Source organism: Acomys russatus, chromosome 17, assembly GCF_903995435.1.
Source record: "Acomys russatus chromosome 17, mAcoRus1.1, whole genome shotgun sequence".
NCBI classification, from domain to species: Eukaryota; Metazoa; Chordata; class Mammalia; order Rodentia; family Muridae; genus Acomys; species Acomys russatus.
In genome coordinates, this window is record NC_067153.1 from 17,627,180 (window position 1) to 17,639,520 (window position 12,341).

Below are 12,341 nucleotides of genomic sequence, written 5' to 3' on the forward strand. Positions count from 1 at the left end.
AATCTGGAACTGATTTGACTAGACTGGTGGGCCAGCAAAGCTTAGAGGTACCCTGTGGCTCTACCTCTACACTGCTGGGATTATAAACATGCCTAGCTCTTTACATTACATGATACTAGAGATCAGAACAGTGGTCCTCCTGCTTGAATAGAAAGAAAGTACTTTACAAACTAAGTCATTTCCCTACTCCTCTTTTACTTCTTATACCTTTTTCCTTTATCTTTTTGGTGGCATGGGAACAGCTCACTTGCCTAATAAGTAGTTATTCTCTACCTTGGTAGCAGAAATTATATTTTACATGAAGAATGTGGTACTTAGCAACAGGAAAGCATGACAAAGCAAGTACAAAAGACTGGGAGTCAAAAAGCTCAGTTTTCATTTCAATGTCACTAGGTTACCTCTTTAGGCACAAACACATCTAGCTGCTTCATAATGGAAACAAAAGATATAGGCAAGGCTCTGGAATCCTGTTTATTCTACAATAAACTGAGTATGTGGCACTATCCAAAACTTCTTCAAATCTCATCAGATGGTCAGCAGTCCATGAGTATTAGTCTACTCCAATCAGCATAAACAATCCTAGCTAGAAATCAATACAAAAGGTAGCTACAGGAGAAAGGCATGATCTCCCTTTGGCTAAGGTGGTCAGTATGTCAACATGTCTACATAAATGTGTTTGTGCAGGTGATTACAATGAAAGTCATGCTGTAACAGGCAAAAAGTATCTTCAACCCACGTTATGGCAGAGGAGTCTAGCTAACCAAGAAGTGCAGGTGCTCTACACAGTGGCCATACTCTGGAGTCCGCGTCACACAACCCACACGGGGCGGAGGGCCTCACCCGGAGGGTCCCGACAGATGTAGCAGATGTACTGCTCCGGAATGCTGTCCTCCAGGAGCCCCATGCACACACTGTGTTGCCAGCATAGGCACTCTTCACACTGCAGAGAACAGAAGAGACCCATAGTGCTGGCTGAAACGGCACCCTCAGACCAGGACAGAAACGGCACCCTCAGACCAGGACAGGCAAGGCAAGGACACATATTGCCGCCTTTTACTAGCTGGCCTGCTATCTTGGCTTGCCAGTTCAAGTCCTATGTGCCACAAGAAAAAGTCATGTTTAAGATGAATTTTATCATTGAAATAGTCAACTATTTCAAGAATTTCTTTATATCACATGTATTAAAATATGATTTAACAAATTAAGAGAAATACCTCAAGTGTTTCCCACTGACTCACACGCAATCAAATCCTGAAAACACTTACTGAAGCAAATCTACAAAATGTCTGTGCAAGGGCACTTAAGGTAATACTCATGTGGTAAATTCTAAGTTCATAGCACCTTTATTTGAGAACACCACTGACAAACGAAAAAAGTGGCTACTTTTCTTTGTTTGTTTATTCCTGTAACCAATGGCTTCTAATTTTCCTACATGTCAACACAAATACAGGCCACACTTCCCTGATTTCTTAGATACACCCTTATAAAGGTTCTCTTTTCTTTTTTGGGAATCCTGGACATTTGGGTTTGGTTCCCACTACCCAAAGGGTAAGTAAATATTGCTAATTATGAAGTGTCAACAAAAATCATGCTGTAGTCAGTCCTACACTGTGAAGGGAGACCCACCTTCTGGGCCTTCAAACGCTTCAGTATGAAGGTCTCAGTGTGTTAAGAGATACCCTACAAGTGGAGAGTGATACTCACAAGCCAAGTGTCTACTTGATTCAGTAAGGAGACTTCCTAAGCAGTACTGCTGCAACTGAAAGCATGACAGTGTGTTAAAAACTATCTTGTGAGGGATGGCCAGTAAAAAGGAAAGTTCTCTGATGCATCTGCTCAGCACCCACAGTGATCCAGAACTGCAGGCAGAGGCTGACCAAGTACCTGGATCATGAAGCCATTCTCCTCATCCATTTCACAGATACAGCGTACAATCTCATTAAGAGCATCATCTTCATCCTGAGACTCCTCAAAATTAGTTGAATCAAAGTCTTGATTGTACTCATCCCCACTCAGAAGCAGGCTCTCTGTCGAAGAGTCATCCAGGAACTCCACATCTGACAAGTCTAGAACACATGAAAGTGCATACCATAGTGCATTCTACTGTGCCATTTCTCAGGAAGGAGCTATAGGAAGTGAGTATACGCATTTCAGCAGAGCAAACACTTGTGAACTGAGTGCCTACCTCTGAACCAATCAGATCAGCTTTGAAGTTTTCGTAGTTCTAGTTCTTTCCATCTCATATATACATACATTGCTGACAGAGGCTATGGCCAAGACTGATACTGACAATGAAACTTATTAGTTTCTATACAGTTTGCAAACTTTTGATTGAATGTTCACAAATATTATCCTCTTTTTGGTTGTGAAAGATTGAGTTTTAGTATTTGAACTATAGAATAATAACCTTTTAATCAACTACCACTGAATTATACATAATAAGGATTATATTAAGCATTTACACACACCATATAACATGGTTGAACTGTGTAGCCAGATATTGACAAATACAATTAAGCATCAATTGTTTAGGTGGGCGCTGTGGCTCACACCTCTAAACCTAGCATTTGGGTGCTAAAACAGGATGATCAATTGCTTGAGGTCATTCTGCGCTACACAGAGAGACAATAAAAGAATGGCAACCATAATATACAGGAGACTTTAAAATAAAAGGGATTAATAGAAATGATCTGGTTTCATGCTATTAGCATACATACTTAATAAATCAACCAGAAAATCTTGTTTAAATAACTGGTTCATAACTACTAAACGTAAGTCTGGCTCAATTTGGTGGACAAACAATTGGGTCACTGAGGTGAAAGTTGTGTAAGATATACAAATCAAATGTTCCTCTTACACTAACATGAAAGAAGCCATAGGATAATCACTCCAAGCAGCTTTTTAAGATCTGTTCCCTCTAAACTGTTACCGCTCAGAGATCACTGCTATTTCCTATAGCAGTTCTTAAAGGAGGGCTTCCCTATCAGCAATGCTGGCATCACCTGGAAATTTGTCAGTAAGCACTCCAAAGGCAAGGCTCTAAGAATGTGTTTTACGTTATACAGTGTATTGGGTGACTGGTCAGGCAGTAACCTGTCTTAAGCCAATTTGTACAATTTGGAAGCTGCTAACCCAGTGCTGGTTCACTCAGGAATTTAAGTTTTATTCCTTCTCAAGTCTCTGAGGGGCACTGAAGACAACCAAGCTTAGTTGGTAAGGGGACAAGATCATTTTAGATCAAGATAAAGAAGTTAAGCTACTAGAATTGAATAGGATAGATATTGAATCTCATTCGGAAATATAGACCCGACAAGACAGGAGAGACACTTACTCCAAACGAGATGAATGCAGATGGCCAAGTCACTATGAATGTAACATGTATAGAACTCATTATTCTCATGATTGTTACATGGTTCTCCCTGCTGTATGTAGTTTGTTTTATACACGTGTAATAAAATAAAAGTATAAAAAAAAATGGGATGGGCAACATTAGGAGTTTCCCAAAGTCACCAAGCTGCTATTCTATCTCGACAGGATCCTCCCATAAATGTCTACTATGTCTGCGCTCTGTGGTTGGACTCAAGACTGTAAACTTTTAAAGACACCAGAGCAAGGATTACAAAGTGCACATCTGGTCCAGTTAAAAAACACTGGACCAAATGGAAAAAAGAAACTGCACCTGCTGGTAAAGAGAACACAGGGAAGGGAGGTACTTTTTTTCTTATCCCTCTCCCCTACCTCAAATTTTTGAAACTTACGATCTTAAAAGTCACATGTTGACTATTTTTAGCAGTAAAGGGAAGAAAATGTTCTTCCTTCTTAGCAGATGAGTCAGGCCTAGAAAACAGTAGACAGTAACAGGCCAAAGAAAACAGCCTGGTATCTATCATCTAGGGTACTCAGAAAGGCAGGCAGGAAGTAAGACCACTAATAAGGATCCTAGGCTTTTCCAAAGATTAAGGCTCCTCCTTCCTTCCACATCTCTCCCTACTGTGTTGGAATTCTATCTTCAAGTCACTGATACCAGTATCTAAAGCCAAAGTAGATTTTCCTCCTATAGTTTATAGTACTGGAAGGAAGAAACAATGGTCAACAACAAAACTTGGTAGAAAAGGGATTACCCTTAAGACAGACTTTTACTGAATTTTAACTATAACACTACTAGACCCACATAATTACTTAAACATAGGTTTGCCTATTTAACCTATAAGATGTAGATAATAATAAAATATTATTAGTTTGTAGTGAAAAACACGTACTTAAATCTAATATTGTGACATTCCTATCAGATTATGTAATTACTACCAAGTGTGTGGCCTCCTTGAACAGCAACCTAAGACATATACTTATTTTCAGTTTCATGCTGAGGTATCTCAGGTCTTATTTTAACCATTACACAGTCACACATACTTTCACCACTAAGATCAACAGACAGAATTGCCCTCGGGTACTGATAGGTTGAGGTTTTCTCCATAAATGTGCTTCGTGGAGCCAGAGAACTCCCAGAAGATCTAGTTAGTGGAGAAGAACACCTTTCCAAAAAGTCTAGGGAACTGTCTTCATAGTCTGAATAGTCTGAAACATAAGAAACAAAAAGAAACATTAGTAAAGTCTTAAGGAACCATGAGTCCCCACAACTCATGAGGACACACAATCAATCACTTGATCACTTTCTGTCATCTGTGAGCAGCTAGAGCATTATGCAGGTGATAAATGTGCTGACAGGAACAAATAAATCAGTAACCCCAAATAGTGCAGATACTTGGGATTGCCAGAATCTAACTGGTCCCAGTACACTCTTATAATGAAGAAAAGGTAAAGGGTCATTACTACATTTTCCTCCATTATATTCATAGCTATGTATGCAGCATGACAGGCAAATGAATTAACCTATTTCTTTTAATTAGGTAAGAGGTTCTCCTACTCTTACCTACATTTGTCTAAAATGAGTATAGTGATAATTTAATCAATTAATCTTATACATGCACACATAAGACATCTGCTGTTCTCAGCTGGGTAATTCATACAGACACAAGCAAAAAGGCTCATACAGCTTACCGAGGGAGGATTCTGGGAAAAGGAAGAAGAGGTTGGGTGGGAGGGAAGATCTGAAGCCAAAAGCACAGAGCACAGTTGGCAAGTTCATGACTGCTAGGGCACAGTGTGAGAAATAAGTAGGACAGGCTGCACTGCAAGCAGCTACAACAGTGTACTAAGGGCTTTTCACATTGTTTTTTAATTTCTAGGTTTTATTCTAATATAACCAACACCATTCACAAATTTTAAAGGAAAACATGATAAGACATGGGTCCACTTCATTTCTGAAAGATCATGCTAGTACTGGGACAGAGCAGGAAGTGAAAGAGACATGGAGAGATGGGAAGATCAGTTCCTGGCTTACACAAGATATACTGGTGGCTTTGACTAGGAAGGTGACAGCTGAGAAGAGGCTGAAGAGAAACACTAGACTGGAAGCCGAGAAGAGTGGTGGGTAGCATCAGGATTGTGTTTCTATTCAAGGGATCAAGTGGCGAAAGTGAGTCTGTGATGGGGTTAGGGAGTAAATGGGGAGAGGGAATAAGAGAACAAACAGATAGTTAGAGCAGGACTTTTATTTCAGGTGGAGAAAACTACCTCAACGCCATCTATATGGATCTAAAGTGGTAGAGAGTCAAGTGCTGAGGGATGCCAGGATTTCAATAGAGGGAGACATTCCTTTCATGTTAGCAAAGACAGAGGAAATGATGAGTATGTTCAGGGAAGTGCATATGTGTGAACAGAAAGCAATTTTTTCACTTCCTGTGTCTATTTTCTCAACTAAGAATGAGTTAAAGGAAACCACTGAGGCAGGTAAGAGAGTAAATAACAGATGCAAAATGCAGTTTATAGGAACACATCGATGACAGTACTGGTTGGTATTAAGTTCAGTCCTCCATGTATGTTCATGCCCTAGTCCCAGGACCCTGTACACACTTAAGTATCATGGTGAAGGCAAATTCAAGTTGTAGGTAAAATTAAATTAATTACCTGACTGTAAACCAGGGAACATGCTATAGGATATCTCTGTGAGCCTAGTAGAATCCTAGGGACCTATTTTAAAATGAAAAAGGCAAAAGAACCAATCCTGGCAAGACTTGGCTGGCTAATGTTCCTTTGAAGATGAGAAGACTGAAGCCAGACTCACATCTGACCTCTAGAATCTGAATATGGCTTATAAAGGATAGTTTAATAGCTGTCTCGGAGAGCTGACACGATGATCACCACACAAACTAGAGTACAACTAACCTGACACCAATTAAAGACTCTGCCAAGAAGACAATTTAATTAACCCCTGTGTGCTAACTCTCAATTCTCCCAAAACTAATAGGATTTGGCTGCTGATGCTATTTTATGAATCAAAGAATCAAGGCAGAACACATTAAGTACACTGTTCAAAAACAGTCCATTGTCACTGGCAAAAGCAACAATCACACCCAGATGTCCTGCTAGACTGATTCCAGGAATTTCACTCTTAACCAACAACCTATAAGAGTACTAGAATTTAAAGTTTGTGGAAACTGGCAGTCTCATACGTCCAGTTTTCTGTCTACCATCCCAGTATATAGGAAGTGGGAACACTGCCAAGACATCTTGCTGCAGCCAGATGATGGAACCATCTTTACATAACATGGTTTCACAGCGAGTCATCCGCATGACCCCACATTATCATCTAGGCAAGCATGAAAACAGTGATTATATTACATATCTTGTATAGCACTGCACAATAAATATTAGTTAATCTTGATGCTACTCAGACACAGTAGAAACTGTAGTAACCATTCTAGGAGAGGAGACTGAGATACAGAAAATATAAATGATCTGCCAGAGGTTACTCAGCTGTAAATGTTATGCCCAGGAAATGAAACCTATAACCTATAGTAACTGCTCTTTGAGCAAAAGGAAATTAAGTAGATACCAATTATATTAATAGTGAAAGAAATCACAGCTATGTTCAAAAAGTGAACATAGCTGACACTTATTGGTCTATTCTATATTAGAAAATAAATACAATGATTTGGCATTCCACAGCCCACCTACATTCCCACGCACTTCAATCCCTTCTGGCTATTTGGAAGAAATTCTGTTATGTTGCAAGGGTTAAGTAAGAGTACCATTACTGCCCTTCCTTGAACCCTCCAGCTTTGGGACAGATTTCCTAACACACTTATATAATTACCATGTCTTCCAGGGACACATCCATGTGTGTGTTTTACCACTTACACCAGATATACCAATGCGTGCATGCAAGCTCACTGAAGGAAACTTTTCATTGTAGTTTTGGGTTCTCTACATCTCCGGCTCTACTTCCCTTAGATCTCACAGTAAAGGCACATAGGAGGCCTTTGGTCTCACAATAACAGGCACATAGGAGACCTCTTCAAAGAACAAGCTAAAATCTAGTAAAATGTCACTCATAAATTCCAAAATGGCAACTTACCATGCACACGGTAGACACAATACCAGTTTTTTAATCTGGAAAAGATGTTCTGATAATCAGAGTGCATGTTTACCCACTACTGCATGAGATGATTATAAAGAGCTACTTAAATAAATGACTACTTTCCTAATGTCATTTACACAAACAGGTAAAAAGGACATTTCAACACACCAATAGAGACAAGTGAAAACTTATCAAGGAAGAATATAGTCTGAAGCAATCTTTAGGGTAAAGGAAGCAAAATATACAATCTAGCATCATGGTTAAAGTTAAAAACAATCTAAAGCTGACTGTGTAGACTTGAATCTGATTTTCAGTACCTGGTAGCTATATGAGTTCCTGTCTATTATATTAGCTATAAAATGTATCTATCAGGCTACACATCAAAAGATTAATATGATAAACCCACATAAATGAAATCCTCAGATACTGTTTGGTATACAAAAGATATAAGCAGGATATACAAAACACCACTGAGTGGTAAATAAACGACTTAATTCCTCCACTGTGCTAAAGTTAGGCTCAAACAGTTTAAAACAAGTCTTACACAGCAATAATTTCAACTGTTAAGCACTAACTATCTTTACATTTTTAGCCATTTGAAATCTCTTATTTCCTGTTTAAAGACTATACTAATTATTTGTGAAAGCACCACTTCTAAGATGAATGCAAACAAGCCAGAACAGCTTTCTTTAATATAATAACTAATACTGAAGATGCTGGAGATGACCAAACTTAACAACTCTTACCTACTTATAAATAGCATGGCTTCCACACATACTCAATGTTTGCCATAGTTCTTTGGACTAAGGTTACTTTTATACACCTGACTTTAAAATGTAAACAAAAGCAGATTTTTAGTTAAAATATATAAATACATAGACCAGAGAGATGATTCAGTGAGTAAATAAATATGCTTGCTGCTAAGCCTGATGACCTGAATTTGATTTCTGTTACCTAAAAATTGGAAAGAGGGAACTAAATCCTGTAAGCTGTACTCTGACCTCTACACAGCTTTTAACATGCATACATTTAGTATATATATAGAGATAGGACCATATCTTTATCTCAGGAGATAGATCCACCTATTAATTTAAAGTGGTATTTTAAGTATGGCTCTTCTTAAAAGGATACTAAACTGATCCCCAATCTAAGGGCAGATTTTACTCTGCTAATCCTGAATACCCTTCCTCCCTCCAGGTGCTACTTCCTCCAGCTCACAAATCCTCCCTGTTCCCTCCTTTGGCCTCCTGGTCTCCTTTCTCCACTTTCCTGGGTTTTCTGTCAGGTACTGAACAGTGAAGCACACCAATACACTGACAGAGATCTGATGTATACATTACCAGCTCTTGTCACTGCCCTGAGCGCCAAGGCCAGTTCATCCATCTAGCAGTTGCATTAGCAGGTTGACACTTACTTCACACTCAGAAGAGTATTCAGTATTCTGGGGCCTTGCTTAGTGCTATTTATTTACATGGCTCCAGTGTTTCCTCAACTGAGGTTATCTCGGATTTGTATCCTACAGTGTTGTAAATGAAGGGATTAGGACAGTATGGGATAGGAGTGGGTGAGGAACAAGATGGTCACAGGAATGCTTAGGATGTTCAAGATTCCGTGGGAAGTGGTTGTAAGCTTGTCAATCCCACTTTGATCTGAATCTTCAATTTTACTCAGAGTTAGAAAATGTGAAAATGTCATATTCTGCAGAAAAATTAGATTTGCAGAAAGAGCTGGATATGAAGAATTTGTCTACTGTGATATCTTTGTATGTTAAAATTAGCTTTATTAAAGGTTTAGTGAATATCAAAACAGATATGATATAAAGTATATTGTTAATACAAAATGCCCATGCAATGTTTTTGTATTTTAAAAAAAAACTCTTGTCAAGGCTTTTGTGTCACTTTCCAACTAGAAATGGTAACAGTTCTGTCCTTTCTGTTAGAGGACCTGAATTTTAGGCTCATCATTTTTTTTTTTCCCCACAGCTGAATCCCTAAAACATATAGTGCTTAGCAATAAATATAACTTTGTGGCTTTCCATAAATAAAACCATTCTCTTTGGTGACTTCATGTGGAGCTTAACATTCAGTAGATGCGATTCAGTGTTTTATCCTGTGATATGGACGCCGCTGGACAAACATGTGTCTTGTCTTGTAGATGTAGCTACTTTCAGAGGTGTGTATGTTGGTGGACTTGCTTTGGGTCAGCAGCTGAGACTCCTCTGCAGCTTACACAAAGGTTGTGTAACAACTTCCACAGCTTCATATGCTGATACTCAAACCACTGCCCCCAGCAATGGCACAGTTATTCCCATCCCCCCAGCAACATCGGATACTATCTACCCTTTTTTCCCCCCCCTTTCTTTTTTTTTTTTTTGTGCCAGTGTCTCCGATATAAATTGTACTTTGTAGGGTTTCAAAACCTAAGTATCCAGCCATTCATAAGCCTGAGCATCTTACCTTATAGGTATAGTCTTACCTTATGACAAAGAGGTTATGGCTTCTGTGACATACCTGTTAATGTCTCTGGCCTATTTTCTTATACTGCATTTTCTCTTTTCTCCCTTGCCCTCTACTATCTCTTGTTGTTTCTTTGATGCAGGGTCATACTGCATAGCTGGGAACAGACTAGAACTCACTATGGTCCAAGCTTCCTTTAACTAACAATCTTGATTCAGAGTCTGAGTGCTGAGATAACAGAAATGTATTACTTTGCCTGGTTACATTTAACAGTTTCTTTTATTTGTAAGAGTTAGATATTTTATAGAATTTACTTTTTACATTATGTATTTTGGTGTCCGGTCCTTTAAAGAGCAGTGCATGCTCTTAAACTACTGAGTCTACTCTCCAGGCCTAGTTTGATATTTCAAATATTGATCTTTCATTAGGTATATGTGATAGAATTGGTTCTTGTACTTTGAAGGTTGTCTTTTCACCTCTTTATGATTTTTTTTTTTATGAACTAAAGTTTGAAATTTTAATACAGCCATTTTTAACCTCTAGGATTCACATTGCAAAGATCCTTTTTGACCTGTGAACACATAAACATACCTTCCTAAATATTTCTAAATAAATTTACAATCAACTATTCAGAGTTTAACAGATGGTTCACCAAATGGTTTCTATTGCCTTATGAAGGTAGTTATGTTTCTCCTTTACCTTTACTATGTTGAATTTCATGAACTAATTTTTCTGATGTTCAACCACATTTGCATTCCACCTATGAGTGGAATTCCCATGAATCACTAGATTGATTTTATAATATCTATGGCTTTTTGCAGTTATTTAAGAAATGAGAGCCTATTATTGTCCTTTCTCATTTTATTGACAGGAGTCATTTAAGTCATATGTGGAATTATATCAGTTTCCTATGGGTACCACAAGAAAACAAAATAAGTTTATTCCTAAAATTCTTCAGGCCCAAAAGTTCCAATGCAGACACTGACTGACAGATACAGGCTCCCTCTGAAGTTTGGAGCAAAGCTCTGCTTCTCTTTTAAGCATCTGATGGCCACTGTTCAAAGTTGCATCACCTCAATCCCTACTTCAGTCTTCACAGGGCCTTCTCATATCTGAATCTCAAAATCCTACATTTAGGACTCTACCCTAAATCCTGACGTCTCTTTCTGAGATATGTTTTAATCATATCAGGAAATATTTTATTGCCAAACACAGTCACATTCATGGCTACAAGCAGTTAGTAGTGAATACATATTTTGGGAGGGTACATTCACCACCACTATGAGAAATTTCCCATCTTTTCTGTAATTTTGTAATTATATACTTATTTTTTGAAGATATTTCCACTATGTTGCGCAGACTGATTTCAATATTCTGCACTAAAGTCATCTTACTGTGTCTGTTTCCTAACACACTGGAACTACAGGTAAGCAAGACAAAATTACTGAAAAAACAAAACAAAACAAAACAAAAAAACCAAAATTCTTCCTTTAATGTTTGGAAGAAGTGAACAGAAAAGCTTTTGTTAGGGAGGTCTTAACACATTAGTTATATTTCTTTTAAGCTTTGGAGACTATTTACCTTGAAGTTAATTTCTAGCAACCATTTGTCTTTTCATTTAACTTTTCAAGTTATTAGCTTAAGCTGTTTATGTGAGCAACTAAAACATTCTAGAATAATTTATTACTTTGTTCATTTTTATTATTTCTCACTCACTCTTGCTTATTTAACTTTATTTGTATGTGCACATGTATATACTTGTTTGAATGTGGGTAGTACATGTATGTTCAAATGCATGTAGAAGGCAATGTACAATATAGGGTGTTGTGCCTCACTTAGTGTAGACTCTTTGCATTCTTACTTTTTGCAACAAGGTCTCTCACTGGCCTGGAACTTGTCCAACAGACTAGGCTACCTGGTTAGGAAGCCCCAAGGATCCACTTGTTTCCACCTTACCAGCACTAAGATTACAAGCTTGTACCACCAACCTGGAATTTTCACATGGATTTTCAAAGGATTGAACTCAGGCCTTCTACCAAGTCAGCCATTTCCTCAGCTCCTTTTCTAATTCTTTAAGCTGTACGCTTGTATTAATAAAAATATATTTTGCTTTCTTAAGTATCATTTTAAAGGACTGAGTGTGGTGGTATTTACTTGTAAATTATGCACTCAGAAGGCTCAGGCAGAGGGAAGTTCAAGATAGCCTAGGTTACAGAGTAAAACCCTATTTCCTCCAACCCCCCAAAATAAAGCAAAACAACAAAACTACACTATTGAGTTTAGACATTTAATATTTCCATCATCTTTCACATTCTTAACATCTTTTTATTTCCCCTTTATGTTTGTCCCTTGATGCATGAGCTATGGAGTACTGTGATGTATCATTTCTAAACAAATGAGGCAAC

The 12,341-nt window shown here is 38.1% G+C and overlaps 1 protein-coding gene across 8 annotated transcripts in view; it reads right to left on the reverse strand.

Annotated features, from left to right (window-relative positions):
• Phf20l1 (PHD finger protein 20 like 1) overlaps window positions 1-12,341 on the reverse strand; it is a 70,802-nt gene that overhangs the window by 10,569 nt on the left and 47,892 nt on the right. For all 8 annotated transcript variants that reach the window (XM_051159588.1, XM_051159587.1, XM_051159586.1 and 5 more), the window contains 3 exons: window positions 4,411-4,575; window positions 1,885-2,066; window positions 841-940 (listed from right to left, as the gene is read on the reverse strand). In XM_051159588.1, coding sequence (XP_051015545.1) covers window positions 841-940; window positions 1,885-2,066; window positions 4,411-4,575 — 447 coding nt within the window. The remainder of the gene's footprint in view (window positions 1-840; window positions 941-1,884; window positions 2,067-4,410; window positions 4,576-12,341) is intronic.